Raw genomic sequence first — 11,841 nt, 5'->3', positions numbered from 1 at the left:
AATATTCTGTCTGTGTGTATGTCTGCAGGCCAGAAGAGGGCACCAGACCTCATTACAGATGGTTGTGAGCAACCATGTGGTTGCCGGGAATTGAACTCAAGACCTTTGGAAGAGCAGGCAATAATGCTCTTAACCACTCAACCATCTCTCCAACCCCACTTGTTTGTTTTTAGCACTAGAAAAACTCCTAAATCACTTCTAAAGTTTCCAATTAAAGTTCACCAGGTCGTTTCTCTGCTATATATTTAATTTTTTAATATGCATATGAACGTGTGTGTATGCAGTTTGTCACGTGTATGGGTTTGTCACATGACTACAAGCATCCTCAGAGGCCAGAAGATGGCATCAAATCTCCTGAAGCTGAAATTACATTAAGGGTGGTGATAAGGACACCCTTTCCCCAGCCATGGGTGCTGGGAAATGAACTATGACTCTCTGGAAGAACAGCAAGCTCTTAACTGCTTAGTCATCTTTGCCTTCATCTGTGCAGAAGCACTGTGTGTGCCTGGGGTCTGAGGAGGTAGAAGGAGCTCAGACCCCGGGAACCATGGTTATGGATGGTTATGAACCACCATGGGGTGCTGGAAATCAAAACCAGGCCCTCGGCAAGAGCAACATATGCTCTTAACCACTGAGCCATCTCTCCAACCCCTCTCCCAATTACATCACTAGCCTTTCTTTCCAGGGGCGGCCTGAGCCTTGGCTACCCTGTATGGCCTCAAAGTGCATCTAACACACTCACTACTCAAGTCAATCAATCAGGAGTGGGCTGGCAGGGCACAGCGCTGACAAGTGACTTCCAAACTTTTAACCTGGCAGAGATAAGCAAGGAACCGGATGTGAGCTTGAGAACAAAGTGGAATTCTGACCCTGTAACATGGATAGGCCTGGAAGGTACTACACTACATGCTGAGAAAACAGAAAAGTTGCCAAACTCTACTTTTGAGAGGAATCTCCAGCTGTCAAATTCAAAGAGAAAGATGGTTGCCCAGGGCTCTGAAATGAAGAATGGGATTTGCTCACTACAGACCCAGGGTTTTATATGGTATGGAGATCCAGCCCAGGGTGCCGTGCATGACAGGAAGCATCTTACTGACTGAGCTCCACTTCCAGCCCAGACAACAGCAAATTTCATAGATAATTTGTTAAGTATCACATAAATTTTTAAAAATGTACAATGTGTGAGATGGGAAAATAGTAACTATTGTGATCAGCAACACTACTGCATTTTCTGATGTAATAGTGTTATCCCAACAGAGAGGAATACTGAGTTACTATTCACTTAGGATTTTCATTTATCCCCTTACTTCTATAATTATTTGTTTTTGAGACAGAGTCTCACTCTGCAGTCCAGGCTGCTCCGGAACTTGCTGTGTGGCCTTACACCCACAGCAATGCTTCTGACTCAGGCCCTTGGATTCTGGGGATACAGAACTAAGTCATCACAGCCAACTCTAGAGTAGAACAGGTTAATCAGATTTTTAAAAACATTTTATTTTGTGAATATGGGTATTTTTGCCTACATTTATATTTGTATACTATATGTGTGCCTGATGCCCCTGGAGGCCAGAAAAGGACAGGTGTTCGAGGGAGCTGTGAGTTTCCATGTGGGTGCTAGGAACCAAACCCAGATCCTCTGAAAGAGCAACCAGTGCTCTTAACTGTTTGCCATTTCTACAGCCCTGTAAATCAGATTATTTACCTGCGTAACGAGCACAAAGCCATTAAAAGCATGCACAGAATTTAGACTGGAAAAATGTTTATTATATGTACTGAGACATCATAAACATACACATAAATCATTCACGAAGTCAAACGAATCTACGGACTGGGAAAAGGAATGTCCTTCGTACACAATGGAGGACGTTAACTTGGAGACTGAATGGTATGGACCTGATGGAAGAGGGACCACACAATGCCACCAAGGGCAAACCACACGCAAGAACCATTTTAGAACGCAAGTATGTCACAATCTGGTGGATTCTAAGAGGGTATAATCTGAGACCGTAACCCAGGAGCAGAGGCTTCAAGGTCAGCCTGGTCTACATAATGAGTTCTAGGGCAGAGCGCTGCATTGTTAGACCCTGTCTCAAAATAAAAAGAGGGGTTAGAGAACACAGCTCAGCAGGGAAGAGCACTGCTGCTCTTACAAAGGACCAGGGTTTGGTTCCCAGCACTCACACTGTGGCTCACAACTATTTGTAACTATGGTTCCAAAGCATCTGGCACCCTCTTCTGGTCCTCAAGGGTATCAGGTGCACACATGGTACACAGATATACACATAAAATAAAAAATATTAATAAAAATAATTTGTATAACAGCTGTGAAACATCTTTATAATGGAAAAACGAATAGTAAAGTAGGCTTCAATTCTGTTCTGAGACTTGCCCAAAATAGCCATGCTTCTGACAAGCTAAGCTCCTGCCCACAGCACACACGCACTGGTGCCAAGATTCATGATCATCTGCTGCTATGGTGACGGCAGCAGAGGCCACTGCTGGACCTGCATACACCACCAGTTTGTGTATCCGAGTCCATTTTAGAAATATACTTTTGTTCAAGCCTTTCCATTTTACTTATTCAGTTCCTTTTGTGGATTTGCCAAAATGAAATGCATGCCCTGTCTTATGCACCGCAGACAGAGCTGAGCTGCCTTCCTGGTTTCAGCTCCCGTCTTTTGCTGAGGTGGATGGACAAGTCATAGCTAAAGCCACTTCCAGGCTGACAGAGTTTGAGACTGTCTAAGCTCCATCTGCCCTCCTCCAGAAAGCCCTGTCAAAGTAAATGATACAGCACCAATAAATCTTCCCTTTCGAACACTTCTGCATTGCTGGTGGGAATGCAAGCTGATACAGCCAGCCCCTTTGGATGTCAGTGTAGCAATTTCTCAGAAAATTAGGAAACAACCTTCCTCAAGACCCAACAATACCACTTTTGGGTATATATCCAAAGGATGCTCAATCGTGCCACAAGGACATGTGCTCAACTATGCTCATAGCAGCTTTGTTTGTCATAGCCAGAACCTGGAAACAACCTAAATGCCCCTCGACTGAAGAATGGATAAGGAAAATGTGGTACATTTACACAATGGAATATTACACAGCAGAAAAAAATAACGAGAGCTTGATTTTTGCAGGAAAATGGATGAAGCTAGAAAACATTATTTTGAGTGAAGTAACCCAGACACAGAAAGACAATTATCACATGTACTCACTCATAGGTGTTTTTTTTGTTTTGTTTTGTTTTTTTTTTTTTGGTTTTTCGAGACAGGGTTTCTCTGTGGCTTTGGAGCCTGTCCTGGCACTAGCTCTGTAGACCAGGCTGGTCTCGAACTCACAGAGATCCACCTGCCTCTGCCTCCCGAGTGCTGGGATTAAAGGCGTGCGCCACCATCACCCGGCACTCATAGGTGTTTTTAAACATAAAGCAAAGAAAGCCAGCCTACAAACCACAATCCCAGAGAACTTAGACAACAATGCAGACACTAAGAGAGTCTTCCATAGATCTAATCTGCATGCGAAGTAGAAAGTAGAAAAAGACAGATCTGAGTAAATTGGAAGATTGGGAACCTTGTGGGAGTGTTGAAGGGGGAAGGGGAGAGGCAGGCAGATCTCTGAGTTCCAGATCAGCCTGGTCTACAAAGTGAGTTTCAGGACAGCCAGGACTCTTCACAGAGAAACCCCTGGGGGATGGGGGGGGTGTGGCTGTGGGGACAGGGACAGGGATGTTTATCACTTCTAGCATCTCTGGCCAACCCTTTGCTCAGAACACCCTTCCCTCACTCTCAGCACACATGGAACCACTAGGCAAGCAGGAGACAAGTTTTCTTTACCAGCAACTCTGAGACAAACCGGCTCTAAGAACCAGGCCCCAACCTTTGAATTTTTATGGCCTGGCTAGCCGAAGACTTTTTGCCTGAAATGTTACTTTATTACAGTTCTTTATTACACCCCCCCCTTCTTCTTTCTTAGACAGGGTTTCTCTGCAGCTTTGGTGCCTGTCCTGGCGCTAGCTCTTGTGACCAGGCTGGCCTTGAATTCACAAAGATCCACCTGCCTCTGCCTCCCAAGTGCTGAGATTAAAGGCCTGCGCCACCACTGCCCAACATGTTTTTATTTATTTCATTTGTGCTGTCCCAACCATGCACACAGTGTGCACACGAGATACAGCCTGTGTTTGTAGGTCAGAGAACAAATTACTGAATTAGTGCTGTCCTAGGATCCCACTCAGATCATCAGGCTTAGCAGTAGACAGTGTGACTTCACCCACCGAAGCCGTCTCCTCTCACCACACCAGGCATGTTCCTCGAGGCTAACCCAATACAACCAAGCTGTCTACACCTGGAACCTCATACAACTCATCCTCACAGACCCTTCCGAACCCCTATAAACACCCCTGCCCATTACATCTGTCTCACGCTAGCCGTTCTTGCAAACAAACACAGTCCACAGTCTACACGTCAAAAACTCCTCTACTTAAATGTTTTGGGTTTTTTGCTTGTTTTGTTGTTTAGTTTTTCAAGACAGGGTTTCTCTGCAGCTCTGGAGACCAGGCTAGCCTCAAACTCACCTGCCTCTGCCTCCTGAATACTGGGATTAAAGGTGTGCGTCACCACCCCTGGTTTAAAGAGTCTTTCTAGATAGCACTATATAATTTCCCATCACAAGAAATAATGACTTTTTGAGAGAAAGTTTGTAGTGCCTGACAGAAATCTCAAGTCAGCATCTTAGGAATGGTTTCTGACCTACAGGCTGACCTTCATTTCAGATTCACCTGCCCCTACCTCTGCTGGGATTAAAGGCGTGTACCACCACGCCCAGCTGAGAGATAAAGTCGTTATACCAAGAACCTTTCTGAACTATTTTCTTAACTTACTATCTGAATTAAATCTGAATGTTTCATCTTCTTATGTTTTAGTCTGGTTTTTGCTTTCTGAGACAGGGTCTAATATGGATAGCCTAGGGTGGGTCGGAATCCCTGATCCTCCTACTTCTACCTCCCAAGTGCCTGCATACACGCACCATCTCACCCACTTCATCTCGCTATTGAAGGCAAACTATATATACTACAAAACCTCTGGGAAAGAAACCAGTGCCAACCCCTGTAGTACGTACACAACCCTCAAGTTAACGGCGGCTGAATGAATCCAGCAACCGAGTCATCTCGGCAAAGCAGCAGCAAACGAAAGCATTTAATAGCCACATACGCTTGACAGGGTGAGCACCATAGCCAGAGTTCATATTGAGTCACACAAAAAGCATGTCATAAAAACTAACTGCTTCTTGGGGCTGGAAAATAGTTCAGTGGATAATGGGATTTGCTACCAACAAGTCTGACAACCTGAGTTCAAGCCCTAGGATCCACATCATGGAAGGAGAGCCATGGTTGGAGGCTGCTTGTTTCGCAGCTGCCCAGACTCCCGAAATAATCACACAGAAACTATATTATTTGCAATACTGTTTGGCCTATAGCTTAAGTGTATTTTCGGCTAATTCATATCTTAAATTAATCTACGCATTACCATGAGGTTGTGGCCTACTAGCAAAGTTTCGGCAGGTTGCCATCTGTCCCAAGTGGCAACATGGCTTCTCCTGACTCCACCTTTTTTCTTCCAGCATTCAGTTTAGTTTTCCCCATCTACCTCTGTTCTGCCCTGCTATAGGTCCAAAGCAATTTCTTTATTAACCAGTGCTACTCACAGCATACAGAGGGGAATCCCATATCAGAGAGCTGACTCCTAAAGTTGTTCTGACGTGCATGCATATGCCCCCATCCAAAAACCCAAAACATAATATATATAGGGGCTGGAGAAATGGCTCAGCAGTTAAGAGCACTGGCTGCTCTTCCAGAGTCCTGAGTTCAATTCCCAGCAACCACATGGTGGCTCACAATCATCTATAATGAAATCTGGCCCCTATTCTGGCCAGCAAGCATACATCATACATGAAGACAGAACAACATACACACACACACACACACACACACACACATATATATATCTTTTTTTTAAAAAGGGCAAAATAGATATTTTTAAAATTTTTTTGCCAGGTGGTAGTGGTGTGTGCCTTTAATCCCAGCACTTAGGTGGCAGAGGCAGGCGGATCTCTGTGAGTTTGAGGACAGCCTGGTCTACAGAGCAAGTTCCGGGACAAGCTGCAAAGCTACACAGAGAAACCCTGTCTTGAAAAAAGAAAAAAAAAATTCTTTTGCTGGGCCTTGTCACTCAGGAAGCAGAAGCAGGAGGATCTCTTGAGTTCCAGGCCAGCCTGGTCTACAGAGCGAGTTCCAGGAGAGCCAGGGCTACACAGAGAATCCCTGTCTCAAAAACAAAACAAAGAAGAAAGGTCTTCTCTGTGTGTGCATGTGCCCTTGAAGGCTGGGAAAGGTGTCGGAGTCCCTGGGACTGAATGTTACGTAAAGGCAGTTGTGAGCCTGTATGGGTGCTGAAAACGCAGCCTGAGACCTCTGTAAGGACAGGAAAAGCTCTCAGTAACTAAGCCATCTCTCCAGCCCAAGAAAAAGTATGTTTAAGCAAACAAAATAAAACGGGGCTGGGGAAGATTTGAGGGGGATCTGAGTTCAGTTCTCAGCTCCCATATGGTGATGCACAAGCATCCCTGGTTCCAGTTCCAAGGAATGGCACCCTCCTCGGAATTCTGTAGTGCATACAGATATGCAGGCAAAACAATCACACAATTAAATAAAAAAGCAGGTGAGGAGGGTACCCAGCACCAATCTCCAGCCTCCATACTCACATGAGCAACAACCTTGACCTCGAAAAGAATAAAGAAGGCCTGACAGTGAGCACCTGTGATCCCAACTCTTAGGAGAGCAGCAGGAAGCTGACGAGTTCACAGATGTGAGATCAGCATACATGCCAGACCCTGTCTAATAAGGAGGTAGGAAGGGAGAGGGAAGAGAATGATGACCATAGGAAAAAAAAATCTGACAATATCTTATCCAACTTTAGTTTCCTTATTAACTTCAGAATAACTTCAGGTTCCAAATTTGACATACACCTGGGTAGTGATGGTGCAGGCAGGAGGACCTCTGTGAGTTTGAGGTCAGTCTAGTCTACAGAGCAAGTGTGCCAGGACTACATAGAGAAACCCTGTCTCAAAAAAACAAAACAAACAAACAACAACAAAAAAAAAACCCACAAATTTGACATACATTGTTGGCTCTGAACCACTATCAGGTAACTAAACATTATTGACTCCATGATTTCAGTTTATGTAACTCTCTATTTATATACTGGCAAAAAAGGTTCCAGGACAGAGCTGGAACAAAATATTACTAAGAAGAATCTGGATACACTAGGCAATAGTAGCACACACCTTTAATCCCTGTACTCAGGAGGCAGAGGCAGGTGGATCTCTGAGTTAGAGGCTAACCTGGTCTACAGACCAAGTTCCAGGACAGCCAGGGCTACACGGAGAAACCCTGTCTCAAAAACAAAACAAAACAAACAAAAAAAGATTCTAGGATGTCAGCAGAAAGAAAATGCTCTGGCCTCGGGTACTACACCACTAGGCTTGGGGTCTAGCAACACAGATTCCCACACAGATCCTTCCCGACGCTACACTTCAATGTCTAAAGAAATCCTGTAAGTTCTTCCAGAAGATTATCATGCCTGAAATTCCAGCACCCAGGAGGCTGAGGCAGAGGATTGACAGGTACAAGGTCAGCCTAGGCTCCGTGAGTCTGAGGACAGGTGAGGTTACAGAGCAAGGTACTGTCTCAAAACCTCCCTCCAGGGACTAGAGAGATGGTTGAGCAGTTACGGACATGTACTGCTCTTTTAAAAGACCCAAGTTTGATTCCCAACACCCAGGTAAGGCAGCTTACGATGACCTGAACTCCAGAGGGAGCTGCTGCCTCCTCTATCCTTTGCGAACACCTATACTCACAAACCTGCAGACAAATGTCTAACTAAAAATAACAAAGCAATTTTTTTCTCTACCCCCTCAAAATTTACAATTTAAGAAACAAACTCTACTGGGTTGACACTCAACATTATCAAACACCCTTTCACTGAGAGTCTGGATTTATGGGAAGAAAGGAGATTTCTCAGAACACATTCATTAGTGAGTTCCTACAAATACTAGCATTTTGTGAGTGTTGGTTATTAATTCTTCCATTACACAATAGTGGATGCAGAGACTGACTGCCCAGGGCTCACCCATCCAGTCACAGACTTAACAAACAGCACTCAGCATCTCTCTTTCTAAGTACCCAGGATAGAGAAGCAATTGTTAAAATAAGTAAATAAATAAAAAGACAATGTGTCTATCCTAAGGAGCAGTTTGCACTCTAGAGTAAGTGGGCAATCACAAATACTGGTTGTATTTCATGGTGCTGTATGCTGACAAGACAAAAGCAGCACCAGAGCCTGGCAATGACGACAGGCCAGAACTATGCTTTAATATGCTTCTTTTCATTTTTCAAGACAGGGTTTCTCTGTGTAGCCCTGGCTGTCCCAGAACTCACTCGGTAGACCAGGCTCGTCTTGAGCTCACAGAGATCCATCTACCTCTGCCTCCCAAATGCTGAGACTAAAGACATGCACCACCACCGCCTGGTTTAATATGCTTCATAAAGATGGTCTAATGACTAAACAACGGATTAAGCATGAGGAATAAACCTGGCAGGCAACATGGGAGAGAAAGAACACTGAGGCCAAATAACTGGAAAACAGGAACGGCAAAGAGGCAGGAGGAAGAGATGGATGATGGTAGCTCCAGAGCAGGGCCGTGGGACTTGCTCTGCAGGGACACGATCTGACTCTGGGTTTAGAAGAATGCACTGGGGGCTGGAGAGATGGCTCAGTGGTTAAGAGCATTGCCTGCTCTTCCAAAGGTCCTGAGTTCAATTCCCAGCAACCACATGGTGGCTCACAACTATCTGTAAAGAGGTCTGGTGCCCTCTTCTGGCTTTCAGGCATACGGACAGAATATTGTATACATAATAAATACATAAGAATGAGCTGGGCAGTGGTGGCGCACGCCTTTAATCCCAGCACTCGGGAGGCAGAGGCAGGTGGATCTCTGTGAGTTCGGGGCCAGCCTGCTCTACAAGAGCTAGTGCCAGGACAGGCTCCAAAGCTACAGAGAAACCCTGTCTCGAAAAAACTAAAAAAAAAAAAAAAAGAGTGAGCTGGGGTGGAGAAAGGCACAAGCAGGGAGACCAATCAAGAAGTCATGGCACCATCCAGGAGAGAAGCAAAAGAGGACTAGGCTAGAGAAATATGGCTGCAGTGGGATTCCAGCCAGATTAGAGGAAGAAACAGGAAAAGCCAAGGGTAACCCCAAGGTCTCCAACATGAGCTGCACAGCAAGAAGAAGACTAACAACAGAAGAGGAGACTTCTTTTCCTCAGTGTACGGAGTCTGATATTGCTACAGGAGAGGCAGGTTTTTGTAGGTGGCTGTTTAGAGGTTTTGAGACTGGAATAAAAATATTTGAAGGCTGGGGGTATATTATAGGTGGAACGTGAATGCTTAGCCAGCAGGCATGACGTCTGAGTCCAATCTCAAACCCACTTCAGCGCTCTCGCTCTCTCTCTCTCTCACACATACACACACACACCACCTGTCCCCCCTCTGTCACACACACACACACACACACACACACACACACACACACACACAAGCAGGGCTCTTTAGGCATGTCTATAATCCCAACACTTGGGAGGTTGAAGCAGGAGGATCACAGGTTCCAAAAATAACCTGGTCTACACAGTTGAAATCCTGTCAAAAAGAAATAAAGAAACAAAGCAGAATCATTCCAGCATCTGAAATTTGAGGTGTCTATCAGGTTCCCAAATGGAACTATGGAGTATATTGCTGGCCATCAGTCCTGATTTCAGGAGAGCTCAGAGCTAAAAATAGGCTTCTGAATGTAATCAGTGTGAAGCCCCAACTACTTAGTCGAGGCGGTCCCAAACTATCCCTCACACACCGCAACCAAGTCAGAAAGCCCAAGGAATCCAGAAGGGCCATGGAAGAGAGATGCCACAGAAGTGTGGCGAAGAAAAAATTCAAAGCAGCTGGGCGGTGGTGGCACACGCCTTAAATCCCAGCAGAGATGGGTGTGTGTGTGTTATATATATGTGAGTTCAAAGCCAGCCTGATTTACAGAATGATTTCCAGAATAGTCAGGGCTATTAACACCAAGAAACCCTGTCTCAAAAAGCAAAAACAAAAACAAGCCAGCCTGTTCTACAAGAACTAGTTCCTGGACAGGTTCTAAAGCTGCAGAGAAACCTTGTATCAAAAAAACAAAAAAAAGGGGCTGGAGAGATGGCTCAGAGGTTAAGAGCATTGCCTGCTCTTCCAAAGGTCCTGAGTTCAATTCCCAGCAACCACAACTATCTGTGACAGGGTCTGGTGCCCTCTTCTAGCCTGAGGTCATACACACAGACAGAATATTGTATACGTAATAAATAAATAAATATTAAAAAAACAAAACAAAAAAAAAGAGAAAGAAAGAAAGGAAAAAAGAAAGGAAGGTTAATTTATACAGAAGGGAGGGGAGCTAGGTGTGGTAGATTCAAAATCATGTTCAGCTACAACACTGAGTTCCAGGCCAGCATGAGCTAAACAAACAAACCTGTCTCCAAAAGGACAAAAAAAAAAAAGAGAAAAAGAGCAAGCAGCATGAGGACTTCAGATTGGTCACTGGCCCTGAAAGTGTTTAGGACTCTGCCAGAATGAACTTTAGAGAAAAAAAATCACCTGCCTGACCTCTGACCTCTGGCCTCCACAGTATAGCTACACACATGTACACACACACTGAAGAAAGAAAGTGATAAACAAGTAGGAGAGTCTTAAAGACAGACCCTTCTCGCCTGCACCAGGAAATGGAGAAACAGACAGCTACACACAGAAGATGTGCAACTTGTGATTGACAAATAAAAATCATTTAAAAGCAGGAAGTAGGGTTAAGGCAAGGGGTAGTTTTAAAAGTGGTGGTGCACACCTTTAATCCCAGCACTCATGAGACAGAGGCAGGTGGATCTCTGTGAGCTCGAGGCCAGCCTGGTCTACAAAGTGAGTTCCAGGACAGCTAGGGCTACACAGAGAAACCCTATCTTGAAAAACCAAAAATAAATAAATAAATTAAGAAAAAAAGGGCAGCTGTTTATGGTGGTTAGTACCTGTAATCCCAGTACTTGGGGGAGGGGACGCTGAACAAGGCAGGAGAAATGAGAGTACAAGACCTTCCAGGCATATGCAGTGAGTTAGAAGCCTCCCTACACAACATATTTGACACATGAGAAAATTAATAAATAAATATTAATTTATTAATAATAACGGTGCCCACACCCTGGGATCGAGGGGAAATAGATAAAAGCCACCATAACTATTTTAGAGAAATGAAAAGCAGAAATACCCCACTCTACCTTAGAAGACAGTACTGCTGGACAACAGCCGAGACGCCCAGAGCCAGGACTCCCCACCATGCTGAGATGTGCTGAAGCCTCTGTCAGGTTATCGCCCAGGGACTGCACCAGTGCTTTCCAGCCTCTCTAGAGCTTGCTGGCAGGTGTGGTCTGCAGTGACGTCCTCTACCCGTCCCTCTGAGGGATTTCAGAGACAAACACTCAGGCCACCAGAGTCTCTATCCACTGAGATCTCCCACAGAGTCAGTCCACTCCCCATCGCCTTGGGGAGCTCAAGGGTCTGAGAAAACACCAACAGGCAAACCTAACACCACACCACAGAAAGCCATTAGGTGGTAACCTATCTTTCAGAAAACAGATGGGGCTGGGAAGAGCTGCCAGTCATCCCTCAACTCACAAAAGTCTGCAATCCTAGCACTCCCGATAGTCAGACAGGG

At 45.0% G+C, this 11,841-nt stretch overlaps 1 protein-coding gene across 2 annotated transcripts in view; it reads right to left on the bottom strand.

Moving 5' to 3' along the window:
- LOC101982704 (diphosphoinositol polyphosphate phosphohydrolase 1) overlaps nt 1-11,841 on the bottom strand; it is a 57,612-nt gene that overhangs the window by 41,079 nt on the left and 4,692 nt on the right. The window contains exon 2 of one of the 2 annotated variants that reach the window (XM_013351215.2): nt 11,405-11,581. The exons of the other annotated variant lie outside the window; for it this stretch is intronic. Coding sequence (XP_013206669.1) covers nt 11,405-11,464 — 60 coding nt within the window. The 5' untranslated portion in view covers nt 11,465-11,581. The remainder of the gene's footprint in view (nt 1-11,404; nt 11,582-11,841) is intronic. 2 annotated transcript variants of the gene reach the window in all.

The sequence above is a fragment of the Microtus ochrogaster genome, linkage group LG2 (assembly GCF_000317375.1).
Source record: "Microtus ochrogaster isolate Prairie Vole_2 linkage group LG2, MicOch1.0, whole genome shotgun sequence".
Classification (NCBI taxonomy): Eukaryota; Metazoa; Chordata; class Mammalia; order Rodentia; family Cricetidae; genus Microtus; species Microtus ochrogaster.
This window is presented reverse-complemented; position numbering and strand designations above follow the sequence as displayed.